Source organism: Trichoderma citrinoviride, assembly GCF_003025115.1.
Source record: "Trichoderma citrinoviride strain TUCIM 6016 unplaced genomic scaffold BBK36scaffold_5, whole genome shotgun sequence".
In the NCBI taxonomy this organism is placed as follows: domain Eukaryota; kingdom Fungi; phylum Ascomycota; class Sordariomycetes; order Hypocreales; family Hypocreaceae; genus Trichoderma; species Trichoderma citrinoviride.
The window spans coordinates 1167216-1187612 of record NW_020194713.1 but is presented as its reverse complement, the minus strand read 5'-3'; the positions used below and the strand labels follow the sequence as shown (position 1 = coordinate 1187612).

General features: G+C 54.9%; 7 protein-coding genes across 7 annotated transcripts; 2 read left to right on the top strand and 5 right to left on the bottom strand.

Annotated features, from left to right (window-relative positions):
- Positions 1–483: 483 nt before the first annotated feature.
- Positions 484–2911, bottom strand: BBK36DRAFT_1115683 (hypothetical protein; the record flags this gene model as incomplete). Its single annotated transcript, XM_024890155.1, has 5 exons — positions 484–938; positions 1079–2087; positions 2151–2240; positions 2308–2772; positions 2834–2911. The coding sequence occupies 5 exons, from the start codon at positions 2909–2911 to the stop codon at positions 484–486; spliced, it is 2097 nt and encodes a 698-aa protein (XP_024750880.1).
- A 1477-nt stretch (positions 2912–4388) lies between these two features.
- BBK36DRAFT_1135071 (splicing factor, CC1-like protein) lies at positions 4389–6897 on the bottom strand. Its single transcript, XM_024892518.1, is given in 6 exon segments — positions 4389–4453; positions 4464–4723; positions 4784–5093; positions 5154–5621; positions 5684–5992; positions 6047–6897. 4 exon segments carry the CDS (start codon positions 6718–6720, stop codon positions 4835–4837), a joined length of 1710 nt encoding a protein of 569 aa, XP_024750879.1. The 5' UTR covers positions 6721–6897; the 3' UTR covers positions 4389–4453; positions 4464–4723; positions 4784–4834.
- A 468-nt stretch (positions 6898–7365) lies between these two features.
- Positions 7366–8682, bottom strand: BBK36DRAFT_1135070 (Inositolphosphorylceramide-B hydroxylase). The gene is made up of 2 exons (XM_024892517.1): positions 7942–8682; positions 7366–7881 (listed from the first exon to the last, which is right to left on the bottom strand). Exons 1-2 carry the CDS (start codon positions 8652–8654, stop codon positions 7488–7490), a joined length of 1107 nt encoding a protein of 368 aa, XP_024750878.1. The 5' UTR covers positions 8655–8682; the 3' UTR covers positions 7366–7487.
- Positions 8683–10097: 1415 nt separating this feature from the next.
- On the top strand, positions 10098–12721 carry BBK36DRAFT_1197061 (heterokaryon incompatibility Het-C; the record flags this gene model as incomplete). The annotated part of the gene is made up of 6 exons (XM_024896967.1): positions 10098–10245; positions 10302–10329; positions 10403–10563; positions 10625–11841; positions 11911–12449; positions 12549–12721. Exons 1-6 carry the CDS (start codon positions 10129–10131, stop codon positions 12719–12721), a joined length of 2235 nt encoding a protein of 744 aa, XP_024750877.1. The 5' UTR covers positions 10098–10128.
- Positions 12722–13256: 535 nt separating this feature from the next.
- Positions 13257–14942, bottom strand: BBK36DRAFT_51454 (protein serine/threonine phosphatase 2C; the record flags this gene model as incomplete). Its single annotated transcript, XM_024898192.1, has 1 exon — positions 13257–14942. One exon carries the CDS (start codon positions 14940–14942, stop codon positions 13257–13259), a length of 1686 nt encoding a protein of 561 aa, XP_024750876.1.
- A 1429-nt stretch (positions 14943–16371) lies between these two features.
- On the top strand, positions 16372–18001 carry BBK36DRAFT_1135068 (hypothetical protein; the record flags this gene model as incomplete). Its single annotated transcript, XM_024892516.1, has 3 exons — positions 16372–16401; positions 16471–17332; positions 17403–18001. The coding sequence occupies exons 2-3, from the start codon at positions 16516–16518 to the stop codon at positions 17999–18001; spliced, it is 1416 nt and encodes a 471-aa protein (XP_024750875.1). The 5' UTR covers positions 16372–16401; positions 16471–16515.
- A 431-nt stretch (positions 18002–18432) lies between these two features.
- On the bottom strand, positions 18433–19757 carry BBK36DRAFT_1197047 (iron permease FTR1; the record flags this gene model as incomplete). Its single annotated transcript, XM_024896966.1, is given in 5 exon segments — positions 18433–18721; positions 18807–19014; positions 19026–19030; positions 19133–19531; positions 19599–19757. 5 exon segments carry the CDS (start codon positions 19752–19754, stop codon positions 18437–18439), a joined length of 1053 nt encoding a protein of 350 aa, XP_024750874.1. The 3' UTR covers positions 18433–18436.
- Between the last annotated feature and the right edge of the window lie 640 nt (positions 19758–20397).

Below are 20397 nucleotides of genomic sequence, written 5' to 3'. Positions count from 1 at the left end.
GTATTTGCCATTCAAAGCTAGGCTCATTGTCCCATGTGTGTCCAGACGGCAACATTCAGAGAAAAGGAAAGAGACGAAATCCTGTGATTGCTTTTGTTGAAATTTTGTCTGTCGATTTGGGGTTTCCCTGTCGGCGCTTGCTAAGATCCTCATTTGTTCCTTTATGCCAACGACGAAGTAGAAAAAGGGGGGAAAGATACCAGAGGACTAAGTACCTAGCCAGCCCTATACGCGGCGACTTGACCTTTCTGTATACTCGGAATGGGATGAAAATGAAATGAAAAACCAACCAACAGCCATGAAATCAAGAAAAGAAAGCCATAGAGTGCCGTAACCCAAATTCTCTCGCCTCGTCTCGTCTCTTCACTCTCTTTCAAGTGATGTCATTTTTTGTTCTTTTCTGTTCGGTACGTGTGATCTTCATAGTGGACACAACCCCCCCTCCCCTCATCACTGGATGCCTCCCCAACGATCAAGTCTCTCTCACTGCATGCAAAACACGTCCGCGAGAGAAACAGAGTGCGCCGAGATGTTGGACCCGGTATCGTTGCGGCACGTCACGACGGGCGTGGTGACGAGCGCGACGCGCCAGTGCTTGGCCTGCAGCTCGAGCGGGTCGCTGTTGGGCCAGATGGGCAGCATGCTCTGGGACGAGAAGCGGCTGCCGATCTCGGGGAAGCGGAAGTCAAAGGTGAGGCGGCTGGTGAGGATCTTGCACGAGATCTCGTACGCGGCGTCAATGACCTGCTCGAGGTCGCGGAAGGCGTCGGGCGAGCTGTAGAAGCGGTTCATGAGCGGCTGCAGGCTGGCGAGCAGCGTGTGGGTGGCCTCGTCGATCTTGTTCTTGACAAAGGGGCCGCCCTGCTCCTTCTTGACGACGGCTTCGATGACGGTGGCCATGCGGTCGAGGATGGGCTGGCGGACGACGGATGGTTGGCCTGGTTGAGGGTGTTAGTTTTTGCGTTGAGTGATGAGGGGGCTTGTGGACAGAGGGAGGGAGAAGGGGGAGAGACAGAGAGAGAGAAAGAGAGAGAGACAGAGGGAGAGACAAAGAGAGAGAGAGAGATGCGTATAGTACCTGCTGTGCGGTCGAGGTCTCGCTCGACTTCCATAATGGCAAAGGTAGAGTCGGCATCAGCGCCGGCCCAGGCGCTGGGGTTCCAGACGCGGTTCACGACAAAGTCGATGATGACGCGAGTGACGATGCACGACTTGGAGTTCTCGCTGCGCACGTGGAACTCGAGGTACGACTCGGCCTCCTGCTCCGACAGGGGGTAGTACGTGGCCAGCAGGATGGGCCACAGATGAGTCTGGCTCAGCTTCGTCTCGCCCGTGACATCGGGGTTGTTGGCATGGCGCTCGACAAAGTTGCGAATGGCCGCGTAAAAGTGCATCATGTATCCGTTCCAGGCTTGGACGGTCTGCTCCGTGATGGTGACCGGCGCCGGCTGACCCGAGTAGGGGCTGCGGTTGACGAGCGAGGTGGACGGGCCAGAGGTCGAGCCGCTGGACGAGGAGGCTCCAAAGTCAAGCGGAGGGGGCGGCGGCGGCGGCATGGCAGCGTTCTCACGCATGCGGCCGTTGTATCGGCCACGCGCCGGACCTGTTGGGGTGTTAGGGAAGTAGTCACGACCATATGCGAATGCGCTATTGGGCCTAGGAGGAGGGTTCTCCGGCATAGCAAACGCAGACTGCGGGAAGTTGTTCGGTCGGAACTGGTGATTGTTCTGGAATCCCTGACGAGAGGGAGCTCGGCCATAGGGAGGGCCAGGGAAGGGGGGCTTGTTGTTAAAGGGGCCGGGTCGGCCACCGTGAGGAGGCGCGACGAGGTTCCACGCGTTGGCGCTGCGGCGCTCGTGGGACATGGCGGTTGGTGGCCGCGGTGGCATGTTCTGATACTGGCCAAACTTGGGCGGCGGCGGCCCCATGGGAGGAGGAGGGCGGTGGACGGGCTGGAAGGCCGAGGCAGCTCGGGGAGGGGGAGGGGGAGGAACGTCATTGAAGACGCTGCCGTCACCCAAGTTCTGTTCTTGGACGGGCATCATGGGTTTCTGCTGGACAGGCTGCTGGCCAAGCTGCTGCATGGGCTGGTGAACGGGCTGGTGAACAGGCTGGTGAACGGGCTGCTGCATGGGCATCGGCTGGGTCACAGGCTCAATGGCCCGGGTGACGGATCCAACCCAAGGCGTACGCTGCTTGTTGGCTTGGCCTTCCAAGATCTGGATGGTGTTGTCGAGGATCTGAGTGGAATAGTTGTAGTTAGTTGGATTCAACTCTTGGGCATATCGGCGACCTAGAACGGCCTACCTTGACAATCATCTCGCTGTTCTCAGATGAGGAGGAGTTGTTCGGCGACTCGGTCCTCTGTTTGTCAGCCTTGTCCTTCAACTGCTTGAACTCGGTGGTAAGGTCCACGATGCATTCCGTCATGTTCTTCAGGGCGGCTTCAGCCTGCTCCCTGTGCTCTTTCTCCGCCTTGAGCTCTTCGCGGAGACTGTTGATGGTTTGGTTCTGGTCATCCGTTCTGGCCTTGGCAAGATTGGCTTCGATGCTCATGCGGGCAATTGCCTTGTCCGTGTCTTCCTGATCGAGATGGAGATTCATGACGGCCTCGACAAGTGCGCTCGTCTCCTGACTGATGACCTGGCCGACTTCAATGAGGCTCTGAATGATTTCGGCTGATTCCTTTGCGGAAACACCAGGCATGCGCCTCAGAGAATGCTGTATCTTGACCAGGATCTCTTGCGTGATGCGCGATTTCTCAAACGCGGGCTTCATAGAGACAGTTGGGTCAGTCACTGTGACAACAACGAGAAAGGGTAGAGACACTTACGTGATTATTAGACATTTGTTTGATCCTCTCAGACCGAGCAGGCCCGGCGAGGGGGGTGGAGAAGTTGACTGACAACATGTTCCCAATGACTTCAGCGGCTTCCTTGACTCCTGACTCCGTCAGGCTGATTGATGAGGGACGGGTATTGAAGCCTTCTTCAATGCTGAGGGCTTCAATGCTGCGGGTTCCAGAGTCCTCCCAGATCATGCTCTGCGGAGAGGAAGAAGTGACGAGAGGGTTTGGGCCGCACTCTGCGAAGTGAGAGAATAGGAGTGATAATGAAGGCAAAGATAAAGGGATGAGCAGGCTCGCAAAACAAAAGATCAGATGTGCCCCAAGCGGCGTTTGTACTATGCCTGCGTCAGTCCTGTGATGAAATGCCCAGTGAATGCAGACTGTAATAAAGTGGAAACGCAAACGAAAACAGGGACGGTTGCCAGGATACCAAGGACGCCAATGTGTTTGTTTGACCAAAGATTGGATCAGACAATCTGGCAGGGTGAATGATATGTCGAAAGGAAAACGTAGAGAGCCTAGGGTTGAGAGGCAAACCTGGATATTATGTCTTCTTGGACTCTGGACAGTAATCCCGTAGAACCTGTCCCAATACGCCAAATGCAAGGAGATCACGAAGATCGTAAAATAGAGAAAACTAGAGTTTCTGAAAGGACGGAAAGAGGTTGAATGTCGATACAGAGAAGAAGTATGCGAATCTCTCGCTGAGAAATGCTGAAAGAGGAGGACTCTCTCTCCTGCAAAGGGTGTGTTGTCGGGTTAAAGAGAGAGGAGGGAGAAAGATGGCAGGGGAAAGGGGGATAAAAAGCGAGGATAACCACAACGACGAAAAATCTTCGGCGAACCAAACAGGATTATCCCACAGCCACGTGGCGGAGAGGCCCAGAGCCGAGCGTGAAGTGAGAGCAAAGTGAAGTTATTCGCTCCTCCGAGGCGGGTACCGCAACTCGCGCAGACTTTCTGCCGGCCGGCGGCCTTCTCCTGAACAGCCGCCAAAAAGCCTGCGAGAAGCCGAGAAGTTGGGAGCCCATTGAGAATCTTCTGAGAGAAGGAGAAGAGTGAACTACCTCTGAATCTTCCAGGTAATAACAATGCTGTGAATGGCTGCACGATCGATGAAGAGGCGTAATGTTAGGGATGATCGTTGGCCAAAAGTGAGGAAGAAGTAAGAAGACGTACCAAGGTAAGAATCAGAAGCGAGCTGCCATCACGTGGCGTGACGCACTCGATGCTTCCAGTGTGTTTGCAATAGCCTCAACTGTCGTATCAAAGGACACGTGGTAGCGATTAACTGAATGTGCATGGAAAGGAAAGATCAAGGACAAGTGGGTGGCGTAGAGAGAGAAGAGCCAGAGTTGGGTGGGAAGGATGAACGACAATATAGGGCAGATCTGAGAACGATGATCATAGATCATACTATTACACCCCAATGGAAGAGTTATCGTGCTCAATAAAGATTCGCAAGCCGTATTGACCTGTCAACTTTGTCTGTGATGTTAGCCGGTTCCAGCAACTTGGCAGCAAATGCATTCAAGAATGATACGGGGCAATGCTGGTTGACTGGTATTTGCTACAGTATCAAACTAATCCTACACGATTCATGAAACGATTTTGAAAACGACTATCGACGGCCGCCCGAGGCGCCTAAACATCAGTGTGGGACATTGCCATACAGAGTTGCTAGAATGCATTATTAAAAGCACAGATTGCTGGCGACCAAGGCGCCCTTCCGTTGGATTCAAGAGTTCTGCTGCACCAAAAGACAAGCTGGGCGGTTTAGTATCCGGTTGGACAAAAGGAGTAACCTGCGTCTCGTCGCTATCCTGTAGTAGCACGAGTCGTCCCGAGTATTCTGCACATGCGGCACCGGGAGGACTAACAACGCGTTAGCGAGAGACTCGGGGCTGTTGTCCTGACGAGATTAGCTGCTTACCTCTCCACGTTCCTAAAACAGATGCACAGCGTGCATGGGAATAAGCATTAGCTTCAGATTGCCCGGGTGCGAGAGAACAAACTGCTGTAAACAGCGTCTACAACAGGTGACGCGTCGATCATTCGGCCACCAAAGTATCTACCGTTGAGACCCTTGATGGCATTTTCGCCGCCTTGGACCTTGTCAAACTTGAGATAAATGTCGCCCTTGGAGTTTGGATCGACCGAGATGTGCACGACGTGTCCGTATTTCTCTTCGGCTTCCTGACGGACTTCATCTTCAAGCTCTTTGACCCAGTCGTCGCCCTCCTCTCTGTCATTCTCCGTCAGCACATGACCACAGTATATAACGAGTCAAAAGTATGATACTTACTCAGCGGGATCGAACATATTGTGCAAGACAACACACCGGCTCGCCATGTTCACATTCACAGGAAGGGGCTTCGTCTCCGTCTTGGGCTTCAGAATCTGTTGGCGCTCGTCATTGCCGTTGGTCGGGGCTTCGTCGGTCCTGGCAAGCTTTCTCATCAACGCATCGCGACTATAGTTGTTAAAGTTGACACCAGCAACGTCCGTATCATCCAGAGCGCTAGCACCACCCGTCTTTTCGCTGTCGCGGCCTCCAGCCCGGTCGAATGTGGACTGCTGACCACGGCCACCTGCCCCGGAGAACGCAGAGCCTTGGAAGCCCTGGTTGTTACCGGAAAACTTGTGCATTAGGTTGGCGGTGCTCTCAGGGGTAAACTTATCGTTGCCGAGGCCAACGCGAATGGGGCGTCCAGCCAAGTCAAAGCCGTTCATTTTTTCCAGAGCCTCGCGAGCTTGGCCTGCATCTCGGAATCTATCGACAATTAGTATTGTGCAAGAGAGAATGAGAGAGAGGAGGGAGGAGCAGTGACTCACTGAACAAAGCCATAGCCACGGCTGCGTCCATTGTCATCTTTCTGGAGCTGAACAAACTCGAGTTCTCCGAAGGGCTCAAACACAGCTTGTAGGTCTTGCTCCGTGACGTTAAAATGGATATTGCCGACGTAAAGGCGATGAAAGGGGATGGAGTTGGGGTGTCCATTGGAAGAGTCTGGGTTGCGGGCCTGGCGATTCTTCTCAGCCTCTGTGTGCTGCACGATGACGGGAATGCCGAGGAGCTTCTGTCCGGTAAGCTGGAGGGCTAGCTGTACTGAGTCTTCGCTCTTGAACTCGACGTAGCCGACACTGTCGTCATGTTAGCAATGCACGGGAAGATAAACTGGCTGAACAATCACGCACCCTTTGGACCGTCCGCTGATTCGGTCTTTCACGATCTGAGCTTCATTAACGGCTCCGACCTTTTCGAAAAACTCCTTCAGCTCACGGGTCCGCAGTCGAGCGGCGAGCTGCTGGACAAAAACGGTGCGTCGATCTCGTTCGTCTTCGGTGAGCGCGGCCATGCCTCCGTCACGGCGGTCATGGCGGTCATCATCTCGACCACGGTAGTCGTTGGAGTAACGGTCGCCTCGGTCTCGTCGGTCGCGGCGATCGCGGTCATCGCGAGGGCGATAGTGTCGAGGGGGCGAACGGGAGCGCGAGCGGCCTCGGCCACCTCGATAGTAATCGCCGTCTCTGTGGCGACGTGAGTGACGGCGGTCATCATCACGGCTCCTGCTTCTCCGCCTACTCTTGTGACTGCCAGTGTCGCTACGGGGGGTGCCCACGTCAGGCGTCTCGCGGCGGCTTCGAGTAAGGCTGTAATCTCGACGGTCTCGGCGGCGGCGGTCGTGATCTCGGTCTCTATCCCTCACACGGCTGCCATCCCGTTCTCGGCCTTGATCACGATCGGAGTCTCTATCTCGCCTATCAGACTTGGCATCATCTTTGGAACGTTCAGCGTCAGGGCTCTTTGGCTTTTGCTCTGGGTTCTTAGCCGTAGCATCGAGCAGTGCTTCGACGTCCAGGTTGGACATGATTGACGAAGTGCCCTGGCGGGTGAATCTTGCTCAGGGAGGATCTTTCTAGGGTCTGAGGGCAGATACGGTGAGCGGTCAGAGAGAGCGACTGCAGCCGGTTGTGCGCATACAAATGCCTATACGTGCACTTTTTCCAATCGACAACGTGAAGGTCGTTGTCGAGATCAACCGCCACAAAGTTCTTTGGGAAGTTGGGATTTCAGGTCCCAGCACGGAGACTTTCTCCTTGGCTCGGGCATTTGGCTGGGAGGGGCGTCACGTGAGTGGATTTTTCACAGCGATTCCGGCGCTTATGTCAGCACAAAAGTTCCCCTGGTGCGAAGAGTCCGAATCTTTCGTGTTGGGATATTGTTATATTGAGATGATGCACAATAGTTTTTGACTGTCAATCAAATATACAGAAATAGTAGAAAAAAATAATGTATTCATTGAATTATAAGTGTGTATTAAAATGCACATTTGCCGGGTTATTGGTATCGCCTTGATCTCCGTGAGTCGTGGGAACCATCTTCAATATTTATCCATAAATCGTATCAGCAGCCATTGGTGTGTTTGCCTCTCCTTGCTTCCTTATACACGTAACGGCCTTGTGACCTCCGCCCGTGGCAGAGAGCTTCCTTTGCCATAGTTCCATTCATTATAACCAAAGCCCGCGACTTCCCTCATGAGAAAAACAAAAACGATTGGAGAGAAGAATTGATGTTATGATGCGAGCCCCCATGGACAAAGATTGGCTTGCAGAAAACATGTGTTGTGCTTTGCACTTATTTGGTCTTGACCAGAGTAGGCTTCAGCTCAGTGCCGAACACAGTGTCCCAGAATCTGGTGGTGACGCCAAAGCCAAGGTCGTACTCGAGGAAGTGGTGCTCCAGGTGGTACTTCTTGAGCTCCTTGTACCAGAGAGGCAGGTTCTCGTGGTGAAGGAAGTAATGAGTCAAGTCGTAGCAGATGTAGCCGAAGATGCCGCCACAGTAGACTGCGGTCGCAGCGTACCAGTTGTAGGCGAAGAGGGTGTGGGCGAGATACCAAAAGGGAGTCGCAAGCACCAAGAACATGGTCGGAGGCATGACCAGTCTGTACTTGTCCATGGGCAGGTAGTGGTGGATGCCGTGGAGCAAGAAGTGCGCAGTAATGCCGTAGTTGTTATCAGGAAGGTAGCTGTGTCACAGTTAGCAAGGAATGAAGCGGAAGAGCCAGTATACAAGGGGAGCAACGTACCCATCAAGGTGGAACAAGAATCTGTGCAGCCCGTATTCCACGAGGCTCCAGATAAAGAAGCCAAGGACCCAGTACGCGGCAAAGAAGATGGGGTTCTTGAAGCCCTGGAAGGCCAGGAAAGAGCCGTATGCGTCACAAGGCAGCCAAAGAATTGGAATCATCCACCAAGGGGTCTTTGAGAGAGGCTCCAGGAAATTGCCAAAGAGGGGAGCAGACTTGCCGCCCTTGTAATGGCGCGGACGGTGCACTTGGTCAAGATAAAACTCTTTGGTGAAGTTGCCGTACCAGAGCTGGGGAAACAGGGGCTTGCTAAGGTCCAAAAATTTGTGCTTCTTGTAGTCCTGAGTGTAGTCTGTGTCCTTGCTGAGATCCTCCTCGGAGGCCATGCCGGTCCTTGGGTGCACATATGTCTTGTCATCGGCAGCACCATTTCCATTGGCAGCCGCGCTCTTCTCAGGGACGACAAAGCCCACGAGGGAATCATCAAGAATCTCATATGCAGCCTCTGAGTGCGTGTGCGAAACGCTGTCTTTCAGAATGTCCTCGATGTCCTTGCCAGCATAGTCGACGATGAGCTGGCCGCCACCGGGGTGGTCAGACAGGAAATCGGTCACGTCAAAGACCTTGGTGCCAACGGTGACATAGCAAGAGCTTTCCGTGTTATGCGACTCGACCTCGGCGCGAGTAAACGTAGGGAGCGTTCGAGACGGCATTTTGTCGTTGTTTCCGCGAGGCTCGAAAGGCTCGAAAAGGCGGACAGGGATTGAAGAGGCAGTAGATGAAGACAGATCCGGCAGATCAAAGGCGACGTGCTCCGGTTGGAAGTTAAGAGGAGAAGGATTGGCGCATCTGACAAGCAGCCAGATTTGAAAAGAAAAAAAGTGAAAAGGAAAGGAGAGCGTGGCAGGAAGATATGAGTGAAGAATGAAGCACTCGCCACCTAATTGTTGGAAACAAAACAGAGAATCAGAATGGTCGAGTGGAGGATTTATTATCAGGGGCCGGAAGATTTCCTGAAGATCGGATAGGCGGGTTTCCCAGGACCCCCGATGACCAATTGTCGGAGTGGAGGATCCCCTGAAGCGACGCTACAGGTGGTTTGCTGGCGCTATGGCCCAGCACAGCGAGTGCTTACTGCCGTGCTAACGTGGTAGCGCTTCGGAAGCCGAGCTGTCAGAGTGGCGTTACCAAACGGAAGCTCAGCAGAGAGCAGGCGAAAAGTCACACCACCGAGAACAATAGAATCCGGTTGTTCTGCTTGGGCTTTCAAGGCTTCTGCCAACTGTTCTCAAGCAGCCAAGGGCCAACGCGGTAAGGGCACATAGTTCTCTGGATATGTGCCAATGGACCAATGGCAAACTGCCAATCACTGGAAGAGCACTGCTGAGGGAACACCATCTGCTTGGCTACCCGCTGTCATTGTCAGCTATTCACGACGATAGAATGGGAGATTCGGATAGCCTATCCGGTTCCCTGTTATAGCCTCGCCATGCAACTTGGCACCACGAGTCACGACCGTACTACAAGTCAGTCCCTGTAAGTCCCATTTTCAAGGGTATCGAGGGATCGCCCTTCGGCCTCATTGTGCTTGTGACACCGAAGAATCCGAACCATTAGTGCTGCGTTTATGGACGTCCGCTTCCCTGAACCCTCGCCATGGCGATGATTCCATGACATAAATCATCTCACCGCGAGTTGATTTGACTCTAGACAATACTACACTACAAGCACAATATTCCCGCTCTATTGAGCAAAAGGACATGGACCACCATCCATCAACCTGCCGCTGTGCCCCGCCTTTTTCTCGTCGAATTCGCCGCACTTTTTCATGTGTCAATGTGGCTTTAACAGAATGTGGCTTGTGCAAGGCTGATCAATCTCCCTCGGCAGCTTAGCCACAGTTCAGCCTTGAAGCTCAGCTTGGAAGGAACCCTGCAGGTACCTAAGGTACTTTCAGCCTGTACCTACTCCCAGCTCCTGTGGGAGAGGCAACCAATCTCACCCTGCAGAATACATATGACGACACACTGTGATTTGGCAGGAAAAAGGCAATAAGAGAGAGTCCCCATTCATCTGTGCTGTGGCTCGACAACTCTTCGTCAACGACAGAAGTCCAATAACCTCCATCTTTGGCTGTTTGTTTTCTTTGCTTTTGCTTGCTTCTCGCCCCGCCAACGTCGCTGCATCATGGCGTCATTTTCACCTCCGCGGGGCACCTGGTTGCTTGTGTTTTGCATCTGTCTCGTGCTGCTGCCGTCCCGAGTCGCAGCGTTTGGAGCGGGCAATATTCCGTCGATTGCGCAGGTTTGTCACTGTCGTTCATATGTGAAGTAAGGTATCTAGAAACTCACAGGCTCTAGGTTGAGGGACACAACTGGCGTCATGGAGGTGAGTGACACAGCATGTGATGCTGGAATAGGAACTGTGCTAGAGAACAACGGGACTGACGCTCATATCTCAGATATCGAGGACATGCTGTCAAGCATTGCCTTTCTTCACGGCAAGAAATGGACGTCGATGCTGATCAAGCGAACGTACTTCGGCAACTGGCTCCGTGACTACTCGCAGGCAGTCGACGTTGGCTCTCTCAAGGGCGTCAATGCTCCCACTATTCGCATCCTGGTAAGGCTTTTGTTGGCTGTTTGATAAGCGGAGAAGGCTCTATTAACGATTTGATCAAAAGGTCTGGGTTCTCTCATTCATGTCCTTTGGTTATGCCACGGAGGAATTCGAGGTGACCGAAGAGCGCTTGGGGTGCTACCGCCCGGAAGAACACATTGACAACCCCAAAGGCTACGCAGATGGCATCGACGCTCGAACGCTCGACCCCCGTCTTCGTGGGCCAGTTGACCCCATTGAGATTGACATCGATCTCAACACCGGCATGAAAAACTACATTGCCAACGAGACGGGTCGATGGGCTACCAGTGCCGGATATCTTCGCTATAGCTTTGCTCGCAGCATCCATTTCGGTCGTCTCTACACCAGTGGACCACAGAGAGGCAACGAGGCCGACCTCTGCGAGGCACTCAGATGCCTTGGCCAGGCTTTGCACTGCATGGAAGACTTTAGCGCTCACAGCAATTACTGCGAGCTGGCTCTCCGTGAGCTGGGCCATCGAAATGTCTTTCCCCACTGCGGCACGCAGTCTGAGATTACAGTCCGAGGAAAACGCATTTACCCCCTGGTGACTGGTACCTTTGGTGGCGTTGACTTTTTGCATTCGGTCATCGGCGAGGCGAACGACCACTTCACCCAATCCGAGGTCGACGAGGTCGACGTCGCTCTCCTGAATGCAGGAGCTGCTACGAGCGGCGGAGGCGGAGGCGCTTCTCGGGGCTTGTTGGATATCGTGGCCCCGAAGGACTTCATTTCGCTCATTTCCAAGATCCCGGGTGATGGCACGGGTTTTGCTGCTCAGGCTCGGGAGCTCAAGGCCATGTCTGAAGCTCAGGAGCGGGACAATGAAACACGCTCTCGCGCTGCAGGGAACTCTAACGTCGTTCCCGGCATGAGCCCGAACTTCGATCCGGTCAAGACTGCAAGGCAGATCTACCCGATTCTGCAGTTCCGCGACAGGATTGTGAAAGCCATTAGCCGGGGCATCGAAAAGGTTCCCGGCCTCGAAAAACTCCTCGAGCACATCAGCGAGACGCTGACGGCCTTCATTCTCGGCCTCCTCGCCCCTTTTATCAGGCCCATCATTAATCAGGTCTCAAAGGTGCTCAAGGATGGCTCCTCTGGCGTCATCAGCGCCAGTGCCAACTCTCAGTTCGAGCCGTGGGATAACCCCAGAAGCTCTGACCCGACACACTCCATGCTGTCAAAGGACCACTTTACCAATGTTCTCAACTCTTGTGCTGGGCGAATCGCAGCCACAGTTCTCCAGTACACCGTTCCGTAAGTATTATAGCATTTCCCGTCAGGCTATTCCATAATCGTTTCGCCTTTTAACATGCCTTCTCGCAGTCGTGTTCTCTACGCATGGGAGAACCCCAGCGTGCCTGTCGACGAAGTTGTCAACGACGTGCTGCGGGCCTTCCACCACCCTGCCCTGCGCAACGATCACGTCCAGATTCAGAAGGACATGTTCCGCACCGTCCAGGACTGGGTCAATGAGCATCCTCGCCGCCACGACATCGATCACCTCCTATCTTCCGAGTCGGTGAAACAAGGCAAGAACCACATTCTCAACCAGAAGAAGAAGGGCGGCGTCAGCGGTCACGCCCATGACGCTTGGGAGACGGTTTCGCAGCTCGGCCATGGCAAAGTTTCCGGTTCCCTCTGGGAGCAGGTCAAGACTCGAGACTTAAACTCCATGGAGGGCCATGATGGAAACCCGGCTCTGAACTATACCTCTAGTTCTCCGGCTCCGCCTTCACGCTATTCACCGCCGGCTCATGGGGGCTACGGTTATGGCGAGAGTGCCTCGTATGTCTCCCAGGCGCATGCGGAATCGTCTCATGGCCAGTCTGGGCATGCCTCTAGCTATTACCAAGGCTATCAAAGTCAACCGCAGCAGCCACCACAAGGATATGGCTCTCACCAGCCGCAGTATCAGCAGCCGCAGTATCACCAACCGCAACATCACCAACCACCGTATGGAGGACAGCCACCGTATCAGCAACCGCAATACGGCAGTGAGGAACAATGGGCTCAGGGCCAGCAGCCTCATGGATATGGAGGCCCGGCTCAGCCGCAGTATTCTTCATACCAAGGCTATCATCAGCAGTCTCCGTCGTATGGCTCTCAGCATCACGAACATCGACACGGGTACTGAGTGTATTAGGCTGGGCTTTCCTCAAATCTAGCAGGGCTTGGAAACTTGTAACGAGTGTCTGTGGGATGTCGAATTTTGTATGAAAGACGGCTGTGTTTGTTTATGAAAATTCTCTATGCTCTTCGTTTAGATGTGTAAAACTAGGAGATGGCCAAGCAGTACACGAGCTACGAGCTATGAGGACTATGAATGGCACGTTGACGAATCTCTATGATGCTTCATAAATCTTCTTTTCGAAACCGATCGTGCTCTCTTGTATGGAAGGAGTCTGTAGAAAACAGAATTTTGAACAAACGAAAACGGGAAATATACGCATCCCACGGCCACTCTCCAATGTATGCCTTGAAACTCCGTCCGGCCATATTCCACGCTATACACTGTATATACCTCCGTATATGCTCGCCAATCCCAGATAAAACAAGACATTCGCTATCCTTAATGCAGGTTGTTGTAGAACCCCTCCACCTCTGTCCGATAACATCCCATCCATCCATACAACATGGGGGATATATGAATCCCTCTGTCATGGTAAGCTCTACCGCTTCCCGCGTCGTCGCGGATCTTGCGCCTCCGCACGCCTGGCATCCCGAAACTCCTTGGTCCCAAGACTGCCCAGGCCGCCTTCGGACCGCCGCTCCCAGCCTCCCAGCCGGACGACCTGGCACGTCGCGTTGTCGCCGTCGTCGGAGACCTCGGTGGCGTAGTCGACGACGCGGCGGGCGCCCTCCTCGGGGGTCTTGGCCTCCTTGACGACGTCCACAATCTCCTGGTCGCTGAGCGTGCCCGAGACGCCGTCGCTCATGAGGACCAGGAAGGAATACTCGGCGGGGCCGAGCTCGACCCGTGTGATTTCCGGCTCGGCCGAGACGCCGATGCGCTTGCTCTTGATGTCCCCGAACGCACGGCTGTTGGCCAGCCCCGCGATGCGCTCCTCGCCGAAACTATCGCCAGAGACCATCGAGCCGGCGGGAGCGTACCTGCGCAGGCGTCTGCTCTCGCCCGGCGTGGTGGGGTGGTGGTCGGAAGTCAGGGGCTGGGCGAGCCCGGTGGCCGTGTCGCATAGCAGCACGCGGGTGTCGCCGACGTGCGCTACGATGAGCGACGAATGCGCACCAGGGTGCCAAAAGGGCACGGGAGTCGGCGTCGAGATGAGCACAATGGATGCGGTCGAGCCTCCCTTGAACCGCGTTGCGCCGCCAATGACGTGGCCCGAAGGCGTGGCATGAGGCTTTCCGAGGATCTCGTCATTGTTCAGGGGGCTGTCGCAGACCGTCGAGTCGTCCGGGTCGACCTTTCGGGCCTGGGCGGAAACGAAGTCCAAGTCGGCGCGCAGGAAGGCGTAGGCGAGGGCTGATTCGACCGAGATGGTGTAGTTGTCGCCATCCTCGGAGAGGTTGAAGTACTCTGGCTGGAAGCGGCGGAAGTATCCCCCGATGGAGACTCTATACTCCTGGATGAGGGCCTTCTTCAACCTGACGGCCTTTGAGTAATCGGATACCTCTACGGGCACCGACTTGGCACTGGGGAGGGGGTCTCCATGCCGCGGCGCATTGACGACTCCCACGTTATCATCCCGAGTTGGCAGTTCAATATCATCCTTCACCTCTTCAGGGCTCTTCATGTGTACGTTGTCGAGAGCCTGCTTGCGAGTCACCGGCTTTCTGGAGACATCCCAAGGGTTCTCTTTGCGCAAGCTGCTCTGCAGGCCAAACTCGGCTGCCGCCTCCTCGATGTATCCGTGTAGCTCGTCGCGCAGGAAATGGGAGCATTGGACTCCGCCGTGACCATCAAAGACCCCAAAGTAGAAGATCTGGGGATCTCCACAGGCACTGCCCGGCATGGTCGGCTCCCCCGGCTTCTGCCTGACGCTCGTCGGTACCCTCTTGGCAAACGCCGGCATGTCGATGATGCCGGCCTGGTCCGCATCTTCGTTGTAGGGTCGATTTCCTCGGGCCGTCGCCGTGCCAAAGTGGTGCTTCGCTCGCCGTAGGGGAATTCGCACGACTGTGAGATCTCGGCTGGGCATGTTCGGTATCGCAACCGCCGGGGCGGATCCGGGGCTCGGGGTGTGCGGCGTCGAGGCATCGCGAGGCAGTTTGTGGCTCGGCCCGTGAGGCCTGCTGGAGTCTGGATGCAGGGAGGACGACGGAAGGTGGGTGATGAAGTACGTGTGGAAGTAGCGTCGAGCAGCCGGCTGGACGTGGGCTCTGGCTTGTCTCATGGGCAACCTCACGAAGGTGTCGCGAGTTGTAGACACAGATACCCCGCGGGCTCCGCATCGCCAAGGACGTGCGGCTGGTATAGCAGCAGCAGCAGCAGGATGGCATCGCCGTCGATGGCTTGTCGTGCTCTCATTCCTCAGCGGAAGGGCATCGTCTGGTGGTAGCGGGTTCTGTTGGGTGCCTGTGCAGGCGGCTCGCAGCGAAGCCGGTATCGCAGGAATGGCAACGGAGTCGGGCGAGATGTGTGCAGCGGCTCTGGATGCTGAGGACAGCGCTTTACTTGCCAGGCTGGCCATTGGAGACTGTGTGCGCTGGCCGATGCACGAGATGCGCAAGCCCAAGCATCAGGTGTCGCTTTCGTAGTCGAATTGCTGCCAGGTTGCCGTCGCTCACAGCCATGGGCTCGCGGTTGGGGAGGCGGGAGGAGGTTGGACGTCTGAGGCCAAGGGCCAGCGGTTGGATGCCCGGATACCCAGCGATTGCACTCGACTCAAGAGTGGGCGTTTGTCAAGAGGATGATCAAAGAATAAAACTAATGGAAATAGGAGAAAGAGAAGAGAGACTCGTGGTTGGGCTCCGAATGAGCTTCCAAGAAGAGGCAACGAGTGGAAGGGGGAAATTGCTCGGGAGGCTGCAGATGGTTGAGAGAGGGAGTTTCTGCCAACCAGAAGCCAGCGACGACTTGTTAAGGCGCAAGGCTGCTGGATTTTCTTTGTTAGAGCGTCTTTCTGCTTGTTTACGTTTGTAGTATTGAATCCATCAAAGGATACGGTACCAGTATTCATAAAATTGATTGTGAATAATTATTTCAAGAGAAATCAGGATTTAGGAGCAGCAATACCCAAAATGATGCCTTATATTTACAGCCTCAAAACAGAAGCCATCGTCTGGTCTGAGCAGACAGAGGCAGCCCGATGAGGTCAATGCATGATAGTACTACTAGTAGTATCACGGCTGTTGGTTCTTGGCCTTCAAACTCGGCTGCCAGGGCCCCTGCAGGCTCTCAAACAGTGCATCAAACGCAGGGGTCCAGCGTGGTGGATGCAAGCACGAGCCGCTGGAACTCTGGTGCCTTGTCCGCTGCAGGTTCAACGATGCATTCGCACCCGATCTTCGTCGACAGGGCGAATAAACAGTTGAGTCCTGGGTGAGTATGTAATAATCTTGGGCCATTGACGTTGATGCCTTGCCGTCTGGTGCTTTAGCTTCCGGCACTGCGAGGGCGCTAAGCCGGCTGTTGGAGCTGCCCCAGAGCAGGCATCAAAGCGAGAGAGGCCAGGAAAAGTGAATAAAAAGTGAATAAAAAGACGTGAGAAGAAGCTGAAATTCCTCGAGCATGGTTAGCAAGCAGCAGCGTCAGTAGTATTATTACCTTGGGCATCAGGGACTCGGCTGCTGGATAGGGGGCCTTGCCTGGCTGATATCAATCAACTGCTACGCCAGCCGGCAGCTTCAGCTTCTGCACTTCCTCCACTATCAAGGCAAACCACACAGCTGCTCGACTGGCTCGCCGATCAGACCCTTGTTTCCACCTCTTGCATGTCGATAGCATCCTTTCTTCTCCTTTGAAGCATGGACGAGGCTGCAGCGGCGCCTGCAGAGGCGGAATCCGACGCCTCGAGCGCCAAACCAGAGCGCCCAGGACCACAAGTCATTGCCGTGGCCGATGCCGGCGATATCATCCTCGACGTGACCTTTGAGACGTCCAAGGAGACGCTCCGCAAGACCAGCAAGGCGACGGCGTACGCCAAGAAGCCGGGTGCTCCCCAGCCCGCCCTCAAGACCAAGGTGCGGGTTGCCTATCGCGTCAGCCAGGCCGCCCTCAAGAAGCACTCCAAGTACTTCGACAACCTCCTGTCCAACTCATCGTTCCGCGAAGCCGGCCTCATCGCAGAGGCACACAAGAAGCTTGCGGCCAGGCAGATCAAGCCGGCAGAAGCAGATGCCGCGGACCTGCCCTGGATCACCATCACCGACGATGACGAAGCCACCAAGGCGGCAGGCCGCGAGCATGCGTTTGAGGACATGCTCCGAATCATGCATCAGAAGCCGCCCAAGATGACGAGAGTGACCCTTCAGGACGCCGCTACGATTGCCATTCTCGCGGATCGCTTCGACTGTATCACCCTCGTGGCTCGCTCCAGCCTTAACGGGGTGCGCTGGCCAGTGACGACCACGAAGCCTTATACTGACGAGAGCGGCCGCTACACAGACGCCGAGGAAGTCCTGCGACAAAAGGTTCTGGTTTCCCTGCTTCTAGGTAACGGCATGAGACTCCATCAGGCAGCGCGGGAGCTCATTACGAGGGGCTCTCGGCTCTGGAGCGAGTTTCAGTATCGCGACGAGACTCTGACGGCTGCGTGGTGGCATCTACCCGACGGCATCGAGGGTAAGTGGCGATTAGTCAAGACATTCAGATGGTTTCCACGTTGAAGAAGTCGACTAACAGAACACAATAGAGGAACTGCAATACCGCAGACAGTGCGTCTTAAACACCATTGCCTCCGCCCAACGCCACTTCCTCGATCTGTACTGCTCAAAGGAGCGCCAATGCAAGCTGGGATACGACTCCAGCGTTGCATGCGACTCCTTCCAGCTAGGCCAAATGGTAAAGTTCCTGACGTCCAAGAACCTCTTGTTCCTCGTGGACTACACCCCGGCGTCCCTGGAGAGGGTGCCCGACGCCGCCACGGTCAACATCGACGACCTGCTCGCTACCCTGAAGCAATGCCCCAACTACCAGGTCGACAAGAATCACACCAACTGCGGCCTTAGAACGCGCCTGGAGCCAATCGTCGACTACATCCGGGCCATGCTGTCCGCGAGCGGCACATCCATTGCGCACGCTGACTGGAAGAAGCGTCGGTCCGAGGTGTCGTGGACGATGCTTAGGGATGGCCAAGGCACAGGCGACACCCATGAAGATTCACGGACATTTGTCTTTACTCGCTCAGTGGCCAACGACCAGCGGCTTCGTTATGAAAATGCCATGTATACTGATCGGTTGTCTAGAAGCCTATTCACGGCTAGCTCGTGGGATTGGACGCCCGAGGCTTAAACGCTGGGTGACCGAGGTTTCGATGGCCCTTGGTTTCACAAAGAAGCTTCAAGACCTGATAAACTGGAAAGATTACTTTTGACTGCACAAGGATAAGGCCTTGTGTGTGGGCGTATGGAGCGCATCGCGACTGATTGACGGCTTCTACCGTCAACATGTATCCCAGGTATGAGGACGACAATGTTGCTTTGAAGTTGGAAGGGAATACCGAATGAAGCTACCATGTTCGTTACGAGGTAACTTTCTATGACGACACAGAGCTGAGATTCTGAAGTATTATTGCAGGAGGGTATATTCATCATATTCATTACGAGATAACTCTTATAGAACAAGACAGAGCTTGGGACACTTTATATGAACATGTATCAAGACGACATCACTGTGCCCTACATATCTCCTCGGTGACAGCCATTTCCTTTCCGTGCCCGTGTCTACTTAGTTGAGAGCGGTAGTCTTCTCAGCGACGTTCTTGTTCTCGGCGACATCGTGGCTTTCACTTCCGCTGCGAGCCTCGGTGTCGTACGGGACGACAGCCTTGGCCTTCTGGAAGGGCCATCGCCCCGTGGTCTCGCGGAACCGGATGAGGATGAAAGAGGCCATGACGAAGAGCCAGTAGATGTTGTACGAGATGACGGAGCCGTAGGTGGCGGAGTTTGTCCAGCCGAGAATGGCCTGGAAGATGCCCCAGCCGCCGTTGTTGGGGACATTGGGGTTGCAGCACTATTCGATCCCATTTGTTAGTTTTGAGCTGTCCCTCCCTGACCGAACTGGTTTGCGTTCGCTTGACGGAATGCGTTGAACTTACATTGACGTGCCACACGACGTTGTCAATGTCGTAGGATCCAGGGCCGGAGCCAAGCTCGGAGGCGTCGCTGCCGACAATCTTGTTCCACTTGCCTTGCTCAAGGGACCAGACGGCACGGGAGAACAGGCCAGCGCCGACGAGATACAACAAGCAGGTCGACGCGACGAGGAAGTACTGCAGCTTCGTCGATGAACCTCCCCTATAAGCCCTGTATTAGACATGATCTCACTTATAGATGAATTGGAAAAAAGAGAGAGTAAAAAGACAGCTTTCACTTACTTGTACAAGAGATACCCAACAACGCCGCCGACAAGCAGCCCAATGACCACAGGCAGCGGCACGGCATACGCGGGCGCCGAAAACGTGACGCCGGCGACGAAGACGACCGCCTCGATGCCCTCGCGCAGGACGGTGATGAAGGGCAGGAAGAACATGGCGTACTTCTCGAGCATCTGGGCGAGCCAGCTGCGGTCGGATTTGCCAATCTTGATGGGAGCCTCGATGGCCTTTGCGAGCTTGGCGCGCCACTTGTCCTGCATCTTGCCGATGCGCAGCAGGGCGGCGCCCATGAGGGTGATGATGACGGAGGCGACGAGGGAGAAGGCGCCCTCGTAGTACTGCTCGCTCTTGTCCCAGGTGTTGGAGCCGACGGTGTAGAAGACGCCGATGAGGGCGGCGGCGATGATCATGCAGAGCAGGAAGCCTGTTGCGACGCCGATCCAGATCTTATGGGCGTGTGTCAGTAGAGGATTGGTTTCTCTGCACATTGAAGATGTTTTTTTAAAGACTTACCTGCGCTCGCAGTTTCTTGTAGACCTTGCGGTCGGCGTTGGGGCCGTCGAGGGTCTGCTTCAGAAAGGCGAGCAGCACGGAGACGATGATGACCGTCTCCAGCGTCTCGCGGAAGACGACGAGGAAGACGGGGACTGAGAAGACGTCCTTGGCCATTTTTTGTGTGGGAGCAGCACTAGTAACCACTATCGCGAGCAGAGAGAGACGGGAGAGGATGAAGGGGCAAGGAAGAAGAGGGAAGAGACGAGGGGATATCGACTCATACAACAAGGGAATACTAATTGGTGATAAAAGACGGCGGTGGTCGGCAGCAATAAGAGCAACCCAAGGCGCCGCACAGAGACCGGGCAAAGATGGACCAGGGCAGGGGCAGAAAAAAAGAGAGAGCCTCAGCCGGCCTAATTCAATCGACCGGGTCTCCTCCTCGTCCGACTCGGATCAGATAAGCTTGATGGGGAAGTTTGTCAAGAAGTTTACTTTGATGGAGCACATGTGGTGTGCGGTCCCGCTCTTTGTTTCTGGCCTTGTGTCTCTCTCTCCACTCTCCTGCACTACTAGCCGGGATGACTGGGGTCGAGGGACAGAGAGAGAGAGACAAGACGGACGACGAGGGAAAATATTTCCCTGATGGTCTGAGTGCTACCTTGGCTAGGTGGCATGGGTGGGAATAGAGCGGCTAAAAGAGGAGGGCAGGTCAAGAGAGGGCACGAGCCGACAAGTTCCGCGTATCGTATGTACGAAAGAATGGGAACCATCGGCAAAGCGCCGAGGCTGCATGAAGAAGCCGATGGTGGTTGCA

Excerpts from the sequence above, each read along its gene's own strand:
- BBK36DRAFT_1135071 (XM_024892518.1), bottom strand. The coding sequence starts at position 6,720 with ATGTCCAACCTGGACGTCGAAGCACTGCTCGATGCTACGGCTAAGAAC. Across the intron at positions 5,993-6,046 it reads ATCAGCGGACGGTCCAAAGG|TGTCGGCTACGTCGAGTTCA; the intron begins GTGCGTGATTGT and ends ACATGACGACAG. Across the intron at positions 5,622-5,683 it reads CGTGGCTATGGCTTTGTTCA|ATTCCGAGATGCAGGCCAAG; the intron begins GTGAGTCACTGC and ends AATTGTCGATAG.
- BBK36DRAFT_1135070 (XM_024892517.1), bottom strand. The coding sequence starts at position 8,654 with ATGCCGTCTCGAACGCTCCCTACGTTTACTCGCGCCGAGGTCGAGTCG. Across the intron at positions 7,882-7,941 it reads TTCTTGTTCCACCTTGATGG|CTACCTTCCTGATAACAACT; the intron begins GTACGTTGCTCC and ends ACTGTGACACAG.